The 13,924-nt window shown below is 40.3% G+C and overlaps 1 protein-coding gene across 5 annotated transcripts in view; it reads left to right on the plus strand.

Annotated features, from left to right (window-relative positions):
* NBEA (neurobeachin) overlaps positions 1-13,924 on the plus strand; it is a 975,192-nt gene that overhangs the window by 479,368 nt on the left and 481,900 nt on the right. For all 5 annotated transcript variants that reach the window (XM_070409180.1, XM_070409183.1, XM_070409179.1 and 2 more), the window contains one exon: positions 7,167-7,231. In XM_070409180.1, coding sequence (XP_070265281.1) covers positions 7,167-7,231 — 65 coding nt within the window. The remainder of the gene's footprint in view (positions 1-7,166; positions 7,232-13,924) is intronic.

Raw genomic sequence — 13,924 nt, forward strand, 5'->3', positions numbered from 1 at the left:
GCCTTTTCCTTAACCCTGGTGTCCTGAAATTTTAGGATGATTAGCCTTGCTGGAGATTTCATGTCATATGTTTAATTCTTTGGGAAAATTTGAAATTTCTTTGATAATTTCCTCTCATCCATTTTCCCTAGTCAGGGGATAGTTGCTACTCAGTGGATATTGGCCTTTCAGCAGAACATCCTCTAATTTTCTTATTTCTTTATCTCTTTTGTTTTCTTTGCATCTCTTAATGTTTTGGTTGTATCTTATTATCTTTCTGTTTTCTGGGAGTTGTTTTTAACTTTGTTTTTAAACCTTCTGTTTTGCTTTTTATATTTGCAGTAACTTCACATATCAACTGTATAATTACAGTGTTATTTTTTCTGTTTCTTCACTGTCTTTCATTTTTCAGGTTTCCTTTTTTGTTGTATTTTTGTTGTTGTTATTCCTCATATCCTTCTTCTACTCTTGTCTTGATATCTGTCTTGCATATCAGGTTGCCAGAAGGACTGTAGGTAATGACTTCAAAAGTGGTATTAGTAGCTTAGACACAAGCTCATGTGCCGACTCCAGCACCTGTACAGCGAGGGCCAGCCAGCTCGCACAAAAGCTCAAGCTTCATGTAACCCTGGGACCTGCTCTGGCTTGAGGACTAAAGACAGTGCCAGCTCTAGAACTAGAGCCAGTTCTAAAACCAGCTGTAGCACTAGAGCCAACTCCAGAGATAGAGGTAATTCCTTCATTAACTAGCACCAGCTGCAGTAGCACTTTTAGGGCTAGGGCCAATTCCAGAATCAGACCTAGAATGAACTCAGGAGCTAGAGCCAGCTTCTGCACTAGCTCCAGAGATAGAGCTAGAGCCAGCTATAGAGCTACAGCCAACTCCAATATGAGCTGTTATATCAGCTCCAAACTTAGTACCAACTCCAGCTCCAGCTCCAGAGCCAGTATCAGCTCCAGATCTAGCATCATCTCCATTACCAATACTCACACCAGATCTGGCATCAGTGCCAAAGTTAGAATGAGCCCAGAACTACAGTGGGGCCTTGACTTATGAGTTTAATTCGTTCCAAGACCGAGCTCATTAAGGAGCTCGTTAACTCAAATTACTCTATCAACTCAATGCAAAAAATCGGCCGAGAGACAGCTGGTATCTCAAAAAACTCGTTAGTCGGGACACTCGTAAGTCAAGGCCCCACTGTAGAACCAATTCTAACACTACTCCTCTGAGCTGGAGCCAGCCTTGCCAGCACCAGCTCCAGCACCAGAGCTTTTCCTTCCCTTCCTTAGAATGACATGTTTTGTTTTTTGTAGTTTTGTTTTCATATTTATTATTTGTGGTTTACTATATGTGAATTTTACAAATTCAAATATAATTTAACTTTTTAATCATTATAAAAAGAAAATGATATTAATGATTAAAGGGTCTTGTATCTTTTTTTCTGAGCCAATGTATATAATGGATTATTTTATTTTGAATAACATTATAGTATTTTTCTTTTCTTCTTAAATTCTGGAAGATATTTTCTTGTCCCGTTCAACTGCTCCTTTTTCCCATCTTAAAAATGTGAATGGTTCCCAAGAATCAGCCTGAGTGTTTTTTATCTTCTTTCTGTTTATTCTTCTTTGGAGACTTGCCTAATGCTGTGCCTTAGTTGATATTTCTATCTAAAGAATTCCAAATTCTTCATTCCTTTTTTATATGCCATCATCATTCTAAATTCAACAAATATAAACTGAAGACAACCTTATGATTTTTCCCAAATGTGTACCCTTCTTTAGTATTTTCATAAGAATATTACTATTCCCTCTGTCATTCATGTTAAAAACTTAATAATCTTATTTGACTCACACTTCTACTTTAGCCCTTAAATCTAATTTCTCATTCAGTCCTGGCATCTCTTCTTTGTGATATCTCTTAATTTTCATTTCCCAGTTCATAATTGGAGTTTATTGTCTCTCTTCTGGAAGGGCCTATAAAACAACTTCTTACTATTTCCCCTTGCTCAGAAATGACAAATTACTTTTCTAGAACACTAATTTCTTGGATGAAGTGTTGCAGTCATATACTTTCATTGACTTTCTCATCCTATAAGCTCTAATATCTTTAGCTTAGCTCAGATTTATTTCTACTATCTATAATAATAAAAGGGTAATATGATAATTAGACCAGATGTCCTTCCGGATGACCTTCTGGACGAAGCCGGGGCTGTGAGGGAAGCCTGGGTTTCAGGTGCCTGCCAGCAGGAGGAGAAAAGCCTGGGTTTCGGGTGCAGAGGGAAGCCAGTGCCGGCAGCCGGGGGAAGGAAGGCCTACACTTGCACATAATTTGTGCATTGGGCCTCTAGTCCAATATAATAAAAGCCTAATATGCTAAGTGTCCAGTTATCTGATCGTCCATTCAAGAAATCAAAGGGTCATATGCTAATGATATGCTAACGTCGCTCAACTGCTCACTACGACATGCACTGACCACCAGGGAACAGATAGTCGACTGGTTGACCAGTCACTATGATGTGAACTGACCACCAAGGGGCAGATGCTCTGACCGGTAGGTTAGCTGACTTCTGGGCTCTGGCCCATTGGGACTGAGTGAGAGGGGCTGGACATGCCCTGGAGCCGTCCTGCGGTCCCTCCCTGGCTGGCCAACCTCCCACATCCCTCCTCAGCCCTGATTGTGCACTGGTGGGGTCCCTCAGTCTGCCCTGCACCCTCTCACAATCCGGGACCCCTCAAGGGTTGTCAGAGAGCCAGTTTCGGCCCAATCCCACAGGCCAGGCCGAGGGACCCCACTGGTGCATGAATTTGTGCACTGGACCTCTAGTTCCTCTATAAAATATTGCAGATAAGCATCTCAAGGGCTGACGGCACCTTACACATATGTTTTGTTTGATCTGAACAGAGTTTTTTTTTTATATTTCTTTATTGGTTTCAGAGAGGAAGGGAGAAGGAGAGAGAGATAGAAACATCAATGATGAGACAGAATTATTGATCAGCTGCCTCCTGCACACCCCCACTGGGGATTGAGCCCGCAACCCAGGTACATGACCTTGACCGGAATTGAACCTGGGACCCTTCAGTCTGCAGGCTGACGCTCTATCCACTGAGCCAAGCCGGCTAGGGCATGAACAGAGTTTTTAAAAACATTTTATTCTGTGATCTTTTAGACACAGTATAATTTGGGGTGCATATGTAATACCTGAATGCACATTGTGAAATATCCTCTTTAAAAATTCTCTTCATATTAGAAGTTTATACTGATAAAGAGCCTTGATGCAGCATCATAAAGAAAATTGTGTACAAGAAATTGTCTGCAAGAATCTACTCTTCTGAGTGACATGATTCTTGTTATGTAAAAATCAATTCTTTCTTTAAGCCAATATCACAGTAAATGTCAAGTATTCCTGATAAATTGGCACATTGTGGTTTATTTGTTTGCAGTAAATATAGGCTATATAATGCTAATATGTAAAATATTTAAGAGGATGGTAGTAAGTCATTTTTTAAAAAATATTTTTATTGATATCAAAGAGGAAGGAAGAGGGAGAGAGAGATAGAAACATCCATGATGAGAGAGAATCATGGATCGGCTGCCTCCTGCAAATCCCCCACTGGGAATCAAGCCCACAACCCGGGCATATGCCCTTGACCAGAATTGAACCTGGGACCATTCAGTTCACAAGTCAATGCTCTATCCACTGAGCCAAACTAGCTAGGGCGGTAGTAAGTCATTTTGTTAAAATGTAGGGAAAAGTTTTCTATAATTTTTCAACAGAAATTATTTGAAAGATTTAATAAGCTTTGTAAAATACAATAATAATCTTATTATTTTGATAAACTTTAGTTAAAGGTTGTTGAAGCTAAAACACTTTGCTTAAAATGACATCATTTAGGTCTCCTTTTCTTTATAAAATAACTAGTGGCCCGGTGCACAAAATTCATGCACGAAAGGGGGGATTCCCTCAGCCCAGCCTGCACAGTCCCCAATCGGGGACCCCTTGGGGGATGTCTAACTGCCAGTTTAGGCCCAATCCCACAGGGACATCCCTCTCGAATTCTGGGACTGCTGGCTCCTAACCGCTCACCTACCTGCCTGCCCGATCACCCCTAACTGCCTCTAGGGGTGATAGCCCCTAACCTCTCTGCCTACCTTCCTGATCTCCCCTGCCTCTGCCTGCCTACCTGATCACCCCTACCTGCCCTCCCCTGCCGGCCTGATCTCACCCCCAGCTGCCCTCTTCTGCATGCCTGATCTCGCTGCCAACTGCCCTCCCCTGCCGGCCTGGTTGCCCCCAACTGCCCTCCCCTGCCACCCTGATCTTGCCCCCAATGGCCCTCCCCAATGACTTGGTCTTGCCACCAACTACCCTCCCCTGCTGGCCTGGTTGCCCCAAACTTCCCTCCCCTACTGGCTTGATCTCGCCCCCAACGGCCCTCCCCTGCCGGCCTGATCTTGCCCCCAACTGCCCTGCCCTGCCAGCCTGGTTGCTCCCAACTGCCCTCTCCTCCTGGCCTGATCTCACCCCCAACTGCCCTGCCCTGCCAGCCTGGTTGCTCCCAACTGCCCTCTCCTCCTGGCCTGATCTCACCCCCAACTGTCCTCCCCTGCTGGCCTGATCTTGCCCCCAACTGCCCTTCCCTGCCGGCCTGATCGCCCTTAACTGCTTCTGCCTGCCTGATCACCCCTAACTGCCCTCCTCTGCCAGCCAATTTGGTTCTGATTGGTCGGTTTCTATGCCAGTCAGTGTCAAAAGCTCCGCCCCCTAAGCAGCCATTGGCTCTTCACACTTCACCCAGATTTGGTTCTGATTGGTTGGTTTCTATACCAGTCAGCGTCTCTAGGCCTATCAATGGGGCCTGATCAGAAAGGTGGGGCTGATCAGCAGCCCGGGTGGAGGCCTGAAGAGAAATGGAGGCGCGGCTGCTGGCCTGGCCTGGAAAGAAAGAGAGAGGCAAGTGCTGATCAACAGCTGCCACACAGGCTATGGATCAGACCCTGCTTCTCTCTTCAGGCCTCTCTCTGGGCCTGATTCTCAGCCCCCTCAGCAGTCAGCACTGGGTTGCTATGGCAACCCAGCGCTGAGTGCAGGACTGACTTTCGGTTGGTCAAGCCTCTGGTCATGACAGACCCAGAGTTTTTATATATTAGCATTATCACATCACTCTTCCCAAGTTGTTGATTCTCTCTTGGAGAAATGTGGGTTAGTGGTTTGTTCTTCTATAATTCTTCATAAATTTACTTAGAGCAGAGAATATTTACATACCAAACACCTACTTTTGCAGACCACATTTATTCACAGCGTGTGTATAAGCTTTAGAGGAGCACGTGATCAGGAATAGAGTGAAGGGTTATCATAGAGACTGTTCTTTTTGTGGAGCTGAATTCATAGGCAGGGAGCTGACCACCTACGGTATGTGTGGCCAGCACTTTAATTGTTAACTCATGGAAAAAAAAAGTCTATACATACAACTTAACAAAAAGAAGATAAACAATCCAATCAAAAAATGGGCAAAGGAGCTAAATAGACACCTCTCAAAAGAGGACATTCAGAAAGCCAAGAGACATATGAAAACATGCTCAAAGTCACTAATCATCCAAGAGATGCAAATCAAAACAACAATGAGGTACCATCTCACACCTGTCAGAATGGCCATCATCAACAAATCAACAAACGACAAGTGCTGGAGAGGATGTGGAGAAAAAGGAACACTTGTGCACTGCTGGTGGGAATGCAGACTGGTGCAACCACTATGGAAGGCAGTATGGAGGTTCCTCAAAAAATTGGATATGGAACTCCCATTTGACCCCGTGATCCCACTTCTAGGAATATATCCCAAGGAACCAGAAACACCAATTAGAAAGGATATATGCACCCCTATGTTCATAGCAGCACAATTCACCATAGCTAAGATCTGGAAACAGCCTAAGTGCCCATCAGTAGATGAATGGATTAGCAAACTGTGGTACATCTACACGATGGAATACTATGCTGCTGTAAAAAAGAAGGAACTCTTACCATTTTCAACAGCATGGATGGAACTGGAGAGCATTATGCTAAGTGAAATAAGCCAGTCAATGAAGGAAAAACACCTCATTATCTCACTCATTCATGGATAATAAAGACCATTACAAACTTTTGAACAATAATAGATACAGAGGCAGAGCTGCCTCAAACTGATTGTCAAACTGCAGTGGGAAGGCCAGGGAGGGTTGGGGGACAAGAGGGAGGGGAGTAAGAGATCAACCGAAGGACTTATATGCATCTATATAAGCATAACTAATGGACATAAGATACTGGGGGGTAAGGGAGGTCAGGGGTTTGTCAAGGGTGGGGGGGATAAAAAGGGCACATATGTAATACCCTTTGTAATACTTTTAGCAAAAATAAAAAAAATAAAAAATAAAAAAAAAGTCTATAGATGAGTGACATAAGTGACCAATAAGGACTATATATATATATATATATATAAATCTATTAGGGAAGTATTTACTTACAGTACTATTGAAGTGGATATAATTTTAATCCAAAAATTGTAATTTACCAGCTACATTTAAAAAAGACTTCCCAAATTAAAATTACTGGGATAAATCAATAACCAAAAAAATTATTTAAAGCATATTCTAAATATGTCATAGGAAGAGTATAACATTTGGATATAGTTTTAATATTAAATATTTGTTTTTATAAGTTTTAAAAGAATTTACTATTTATAAGAATTTATATACATTTTACATGCCTTTCAGTCATTTGGACTACACACATAACTATAACATTTCATTTACAAGTTAATCTAAATATGTTGTTTATATTTCTAATTTGCATTTTATAACCTCAGTGAGAATTTTCTATATCAGGGACTAAAATTTCTATTCCAATATTTCTAACCCTTATATAGCCACAGGCATTTGGTCTCTTTTGGAAGGAAGGACACTTTGTGCTGAGAATTTGTGATCTGTACCTATGATCTCACTTTCTATTTCAGTGGGCATCAAGCCTGAAATTTAGTGGGAACTCGATAGCACCTTTTAAAATGAGTAGCACAGTAACATTTGTTAATTTTTTTAAAGATTTAGAAATATCATCACATGGAAGTTATTTTAATAGTACCAACATGATCCTTAAACAAGATGTTGCTTTGCTTTACATGCTCATTTTTATGACACTTGGTTTGGTTTCTCTTTTTAGGAATGGCAAAATTCTATTCAGAAGAATGCAGGACTTGCATTTATTGAACTCATCAATGAAGGAAGGTAATTAATTTCACAATTTTTATTCCACTGCACATTTTATTCCACTGGACAACTGTTTTTTCCTGCCATCTGGTCAAAAAATGTGTAAGAAAATGTTTTAATTAAATAATTTACCACAGAAACTTTAAAGGAACAAAATTTAAAATGTTAAAAATATTTATTCAGTCAGGAGCATGTATGAAATAAAGGGACAAACTTTAGAAAGTTTTTGTGAGATTGGAGCCACATCTTACTAAGTAGTAAAGTTGTTTTACATAGATCAAGTGAACCCCGTCTGCAGTCCCATCTGCCACTCCATCTGGTTTCAGTGTTATGCTCCATGTGGACTCCCTCCGCCTATCTCAGCTCATGTGAAACAGTTTTCTCTGAACATGCTGTGCTATCTGGTATCCAGCTGAAAATGTGAAAGATGTTAAATATAGGAAGTATAACAGTCTGGTTAGGAATTTATATATACCATTATTAAAATGATGCTATAAGTAAAATTATGTTTGAGCCTATTATTGTATTTTCTCTTTATTATAAACAGTTGTTCACTATGATTTTCCCAAAACTTTACTGGTAGTGTATACATTAAGACAAATGTAACTGTCATCATTTTGACATGTACAGCTTCTATTGCAACTTGAGTTTCTTCTATGATATAGTATAATTTTTGAGAAATAATGACTGATATTTGGCGTAATCTATTTATTTGTATTTCAAACCAAATTAAAGTAGATTGATAAATAGTGCTTACTATATATAAAATTTTATCAAAGGAGTGGTATTATGAAAGAATATTTTACAACATATCCCTTGAAAATTAGTTTGTGTATGGTAGAGAAATCCATTTTTAAAGTAACTTAAATAAGTTTAGTATTATTGCTTTTTTCCCCATTAAGTTTTATAGTCTAAGAAATAGCCTCTGTTGTTATAACAATGAATCTTAATGAGTATCTCTCATTTAGATATTCCATGTTTGAATTATGAAATATTTTTAGTCACAATAATGTAACTCTAAAAATTTAAATAAGTTTTTGACTCACTGCAAAGCAAAAGATGCAACAAAATATTAGTTTTTTTAAGTAACATAAATAAGTTTACATAACAACACACTGTAGTTCTTATAAAACTTTATTATTGTAAGATTTGACAATAATTATTACCCATCTTCAGGTGATGAAAACTAGAAAAAAAAATTCACAGGCTACTTACTCATTGTCATATCAGTTACAGAAACTCTCAATTCACATTCATGCTAATTTTGCTAATTTCTTTCAACTGTGAAGTAAAAAACAAAAATTATTTTGTCATCAGTAACTCTGAAGAGTTAACAGAATTGAACCTTTAACACTTAAGATTATAATATTGTCTAAGACAAAAAGAGGATGGAGAATTTGCTATTATCAGAGGTTTTTAGCTTTTGATGCTGTATTATTGTTCAGTGGTAGAGTTTGTTTTATTTTAGGAAAGAGGTTGGAATTACAGAAAGTAGTTTAATTTTGTTTAAATTTAAATCCATGAAAGCCTTCAAAATGTTCACCATATTTTTGTGCCATCCTATTTTTGTTAATATATTTTTTTATTGATTTTTTACAGAGAGGAAGGGAGAAGGATAGAGAGTTAGAAACATCGATGAGAGAGAAACATTGATCAGCTGCCTCCTGCACACCCCCTACTGGGGATGTGCCTGCAACCAACGTACATGCCCTTGACCGGAATTGAACCTGGGACCCTTCAGTCCATAGGCTGACGCTCTATTCACTGAGCCAAACCGGTTAGGGCATTTTGTGCCATTCTAGAGTGTGCTTCTATTTTCATGCAAATTTTTCCTCCAATAAAGATGATTTTGGAATAATAATTGAAACATGACTAGCTATAAATATACAGATCATGTATACATTAGTACAGCAAATGTCTAGTCAGCACCTTCTACCTCACAAACACTATTATAAGAACTGGGAATAGAGAAGTAAACAAGACAAACATTAAACTGGCACACACAATAATACAACAGTGCTATGATTGGGGTGGTATAGGAATTAATGCAAGCCTAAGGCAGGGCACTTAATCTCATCTAGAGGGATGCATTCTCCAAATGGTTGGGTTATCAGGGTATAATATGATAGTCTTTTCCACAAATGATGCTGTAACAACTGGACATCCATCCACAGGTGAAAAATCTAGACGTGGATTTAATAACAGCACAAAAATTAACTGAAAGAGGATCACAGACATAAGTATGAAATGCAAAACTATAAAACTCCTAGAAGATAACATAGGAGAAAATCTCCATGACCTTGGGTATGGTGATGCCTTTTTAGATACAATACCAAACGTATGAGCCATGAAAGAAAAAAGTGCTAAACTGGACTTCATTAAAATCTAAAATTTTGCTTTATGAAAGAGCTTGTCAAGAGAATGAGAAAGCAAACCACAGAGTGTGAGAAAATATTTGCACAAGATATATCTGATGAAGGACTATTATCTTAAAACTAGTGGCCCGGTGCATGAAATTCATGCAAGGGGGGGAGCAGTCCCTCAGCCCAGCCTGCACCCTCTCCAATTTGGGACCCCTTGGGGGATGTCCAACTGCCGGTTTAGGCCCGATCCCACGCAGGGATCAGGCCTAAACCGGCAGTCGGACATCCCTCTCACAATCCAGGACTGCTGTCTCCTAACCACTCGCCTGCCTGCCTGCCTGATTGCCCCCTAACCGTTCCCCTGCCAGCTTGATTGACGCCTAACTGCCCTCCCCTGCCAACCCAATCGCCCCCAACTGCCCTCCCCTGCCTACCCCATCGCCCCCAACTGCCCTCCCCTGCCAGCCTGGTCACCTCCAACTGCCCTCCCCTGCCAGCCTGGTTGCCCCCAACTGCCTTCCCCTGTCAGCCATCTTGTGGTGGCCATCTTGTGACAACCTGGGGTGGATATCTTGTGATGATGTGGGGGCAGCCATCTTGTGATGACGTGGGGGTGTTGCACGAGTGCACGAGAGCCACCTAGGCTTTTATTAGTGGATATAATATGAAGTGAATATAATATATCCATAATATTATGGATATAATATGAAGTCTTTTTTTAAAATTTCTTTATTGATTAAGTTATTACATATGTGTCCTTATCCCCACATTACCCCCTTTCCACCCCCCCACTCATGCCCTCACCCCCTGGTATCTGTGTCCATTGGTTAGGCTTATATGCATGCATACAAGTCCTTTGGTTTATCTCTCCCCCTTACCCCCACCCTCCCTTACCTTCCCTCTGAGGTTTGACGGTCTGATCGATGCTTCTCTGTCTCTGCATCTGTTTTTGTTTATCAGTTTATGTTGTTCATTATAAAACTCAACAATAAGAATATAAACAATCTGATTTAAAAATGGGCCAAAGACCTAACAGATACCACACCAAAGAAGATACACAGATGGAAAATAAACATATGAGAAAATGCTCTACATATCATCAGGGAAATACTAATTACAACAACAAAGAAATGCCACTATACATTTATTAGAATGTCCAAAATCCAGAACACTTGACAACACCAAATGCTGGTAAGGATGTGGAATAACTGTACTTTCATTTGTTGCTGGTGAGAATGCAAAATATACAGCCACTTTGAAAGACAGGCTGGTGGTTTCATACAAAAGTAAATATACTCTTACTATATAGTCCAACAGCCATGCTTCTATCTATCCAAAGAAGTTAAAAACTTAAGTCCACATAAAAACCTGCATGCAGATGTTTATATTCACTTTGTTCATAATTGCCAAAACTTGGATGTCAAGACGCACTTCAGTAATTAATGGATAAATAAATACCCATTCATTTGTATGATACATCCAGAAAATGGAATATTTGTTACTTAGTTCTAAAAAGAAATGAGTTTTCAAGCCATGGAAAGACATAGAAGAAACTTAATTGCATATCACTAAATGAAAGAAGCCAATTTGAAAAGGCTAATATACTGTATGATTTGAATTATATGACATTCTGGAAAAGGCAAAAGTATGGAAACAATAATAGAAAGATCAGTGGTAACCAGGGGTTGGAGGAAGACAGAGCAGAGAGGATTTTTAGAGCAGTGAACCTACTCCATATGATGCTATAATAGTGGATACATGCCATACATTTGTCTAAACCCGTAGAATATACAATACCAAGAATGAACCCTAATGTAAAGCATGGACTTTCAGTGATAATGCTGTATTAATGTAGGTTCATCATTTCTAACTAATGGTAGATGGTGATAACTTGTGGGGGGAGGTTTTATGGGCTGAAATAGTATCTGAGAAATCTATCTTCTGCTCAAGTTTGCTATGAAGTTAAAACTGCTTTAAAAATAGTCTACAAAGAAAGAGGTTTCTAAAAGAGAAGCATGTCCAAACATAATGCCATCTTGGTTGATAATTGAGAGATGATTATGACATAGCTATATGAAATTAAAAAAAAAAAAGAGGAATAAAGTTCCGGGCCAAGGGAATAATTTAGTGCAAAAACCAAGAGGCAAAAGACAGCAAGACATGTTGCTATTTTTAGTCAGCCAACAGCTACTTAATTGTGTGTTTTGTGCTACCCACATAGAACTTGAGGGTCATTCCTCAAGGCAAGGATCATTCCAGGAAGAGGTTTCTAAGATGTGGTAAGGCTGCTGGAGTATAACTGAAGAGGTTTAGGCATAACTTGAAATGTGGCAAATGGATTTTAGGGGGTCAAGACTGAAACAGAGATGCCAATCTGAGGTTTCAGTAATTCTAATGAAGATGGTGGTGTCAGACTAACAAATAGTGCTACTAGGATGGAAGAAGTGGAAACATTTGAAGTATCTTTTGGAAATTTAATTAATAGAATTGCTCATATATTGGATGGTAAGAGGTGAATGAAGGAATCCAAGATAACTTGATTTCTAGCTTTCATAGCTGGATGGCTTATAGTATAAATATAGTTTACTTAGAATAACACAGAAAGAGGAGCATGGCTTGGGTGAGAGAGGTTTTCACTTTGGGTTACACTGAATTTATGGCACCTGTGTAATGTCCAAGTGGAATCATTGAATAGGCATCTTGGAATTTGGGTCTCCAGCTCTCCAAAGATATAGCTAGAGTGGAGATTTAGAGTTATCTGCTTGTATATGGTAAGTGGTAAGTAAGGACACAGATGTGATGTGCAGGAAGAGTCTGCAGAGTGAGAAAAAAACCTGGGGATCAGCTTTACTGCTCTTTCTGTGGGGAATCCCTTCCCCACATCTTCATGTGATTGGTTGTTTACTGTCATTCATAAATCAGCTAAAATGTCACCTCTCAGAAAGGCTCCCCTTACCATCTTATTGAGTTAGCACACATTCATCACATGACTCTCTTTTGACATTTTAATAATATCATCTCATTATTTTATGTCTATCTTCCTCACTAAAATGTACTTTCCTTAAGAACTCGTGTCTTATTTGTGGATATCTCCCTGGTATCTGAAACAATGCCTAGCACATGGTTCACAATCACAAATATTTATTGAAGGAATGAAAAAAAAGAATGATGAGTAGAATGTTTGAGGAGGAATGAATAGTCCAAAAGACAATAGTTAAGTTAGGATTAAAGGAGCCACTGTATAATAGGTCATTTCATCCTGACTTATACTGGTGAGTACCTATGTGCTAAAGATTCTAGGTACAGACCCAGGCCCTGCTCTAATGGAGCTTGGAGTCTAGTGAGAACAACAATCCTTCATTAAGTACTTATCTATACTAATAAAAGGATAACATGCTAATTAGACCAGATAGACCAGACGTCTCCCAGACATCCTTCCAGATGTCCTTCCGGACAAAGCTGCAGTGGCTGCAAGGGCCGAGGAGGGCTGGCAGCCATGGTGGCCGGCAGTGGCAGCAACAGCGGGGTGATGGGGGCGGTACCTTCCCCTGATCAGCCCAGTCACCTCCCCCAGAGGGAGGCCAGAGGCAGCAGCAGCGGCAGGGTGATGGGGGTGGCGCCTTCCCCTGATTGACCTAGTCGCCTCCTGCAGAAGGAGGCCAGACCGTGGCTTAGGCCCGCTCTCCAGGGGGAGCGGGCCTAAGCCGTCAGTAGGACATCCCCTAAGGGCTCCTGGACTGTGAGAGGGAGCAGACTGAGGGGACCACCCCCCCAAGTGCACGAATTTTCATGCACCAGACCTCTAGTTGATGTAATAAAAGGGCAAGTAAATGGTTCTATGGGAACAGATAAATGAAGAAAATAACTTTTGAGAAAGTGGTGATTTGAGTATTGGGGTCAGAGCTAGTATAGACATCGAGTATATACAACTGTAAGAAGTTTGGCCAAGAAGGGGAAACTCATAGGGTAGTTACTAAAGGTAGATATAGTTTTTAATTTGGTGAGGAAGGGTGTGTGGCATATCTTTTTTAGAAGAAAAGACAAGTATTTTTAAATGCTGGTGGAAAAAAAGCCAATGTGGCGGGTGAGCCTGAAGTCCAGGGACTGGCCTTTCATTTAAGTTTTTTTTTTTTTAACATATTTTATTGATTTTTTACAGAGAGGAAGAGAGAGGGATAGAGAGTTAGAAACATTGATGAGAGAGAAACATCGATCAGCTGCCTCCTGCACACCTCTCACTGAGAATGTGCCCGCAACCAAGGTACATGCCCTTGACCGGGATCGAACCCAGGACCTTTCAGTCCGCAGGCTGACGCTCCATCCACTGAGCCAAACCGGCTAAGGCTCA

Source organism: Myotis yumanensis, unplaced genomic scaffold, assembly GCF_028538775.1.
Source record: "Myotis yumanensis isolate MYYU_CA2020_CCGP unplaced genomic scaffold, mMyoYum1.0.hap1 SCAF_3, whole genome shotgun sequence".
NCBI lineage: Eukaryota > Metazoa > Chordata > Mammalia > Chiroptera > Vespertilionidae > Myotis > Myotis yumanensis.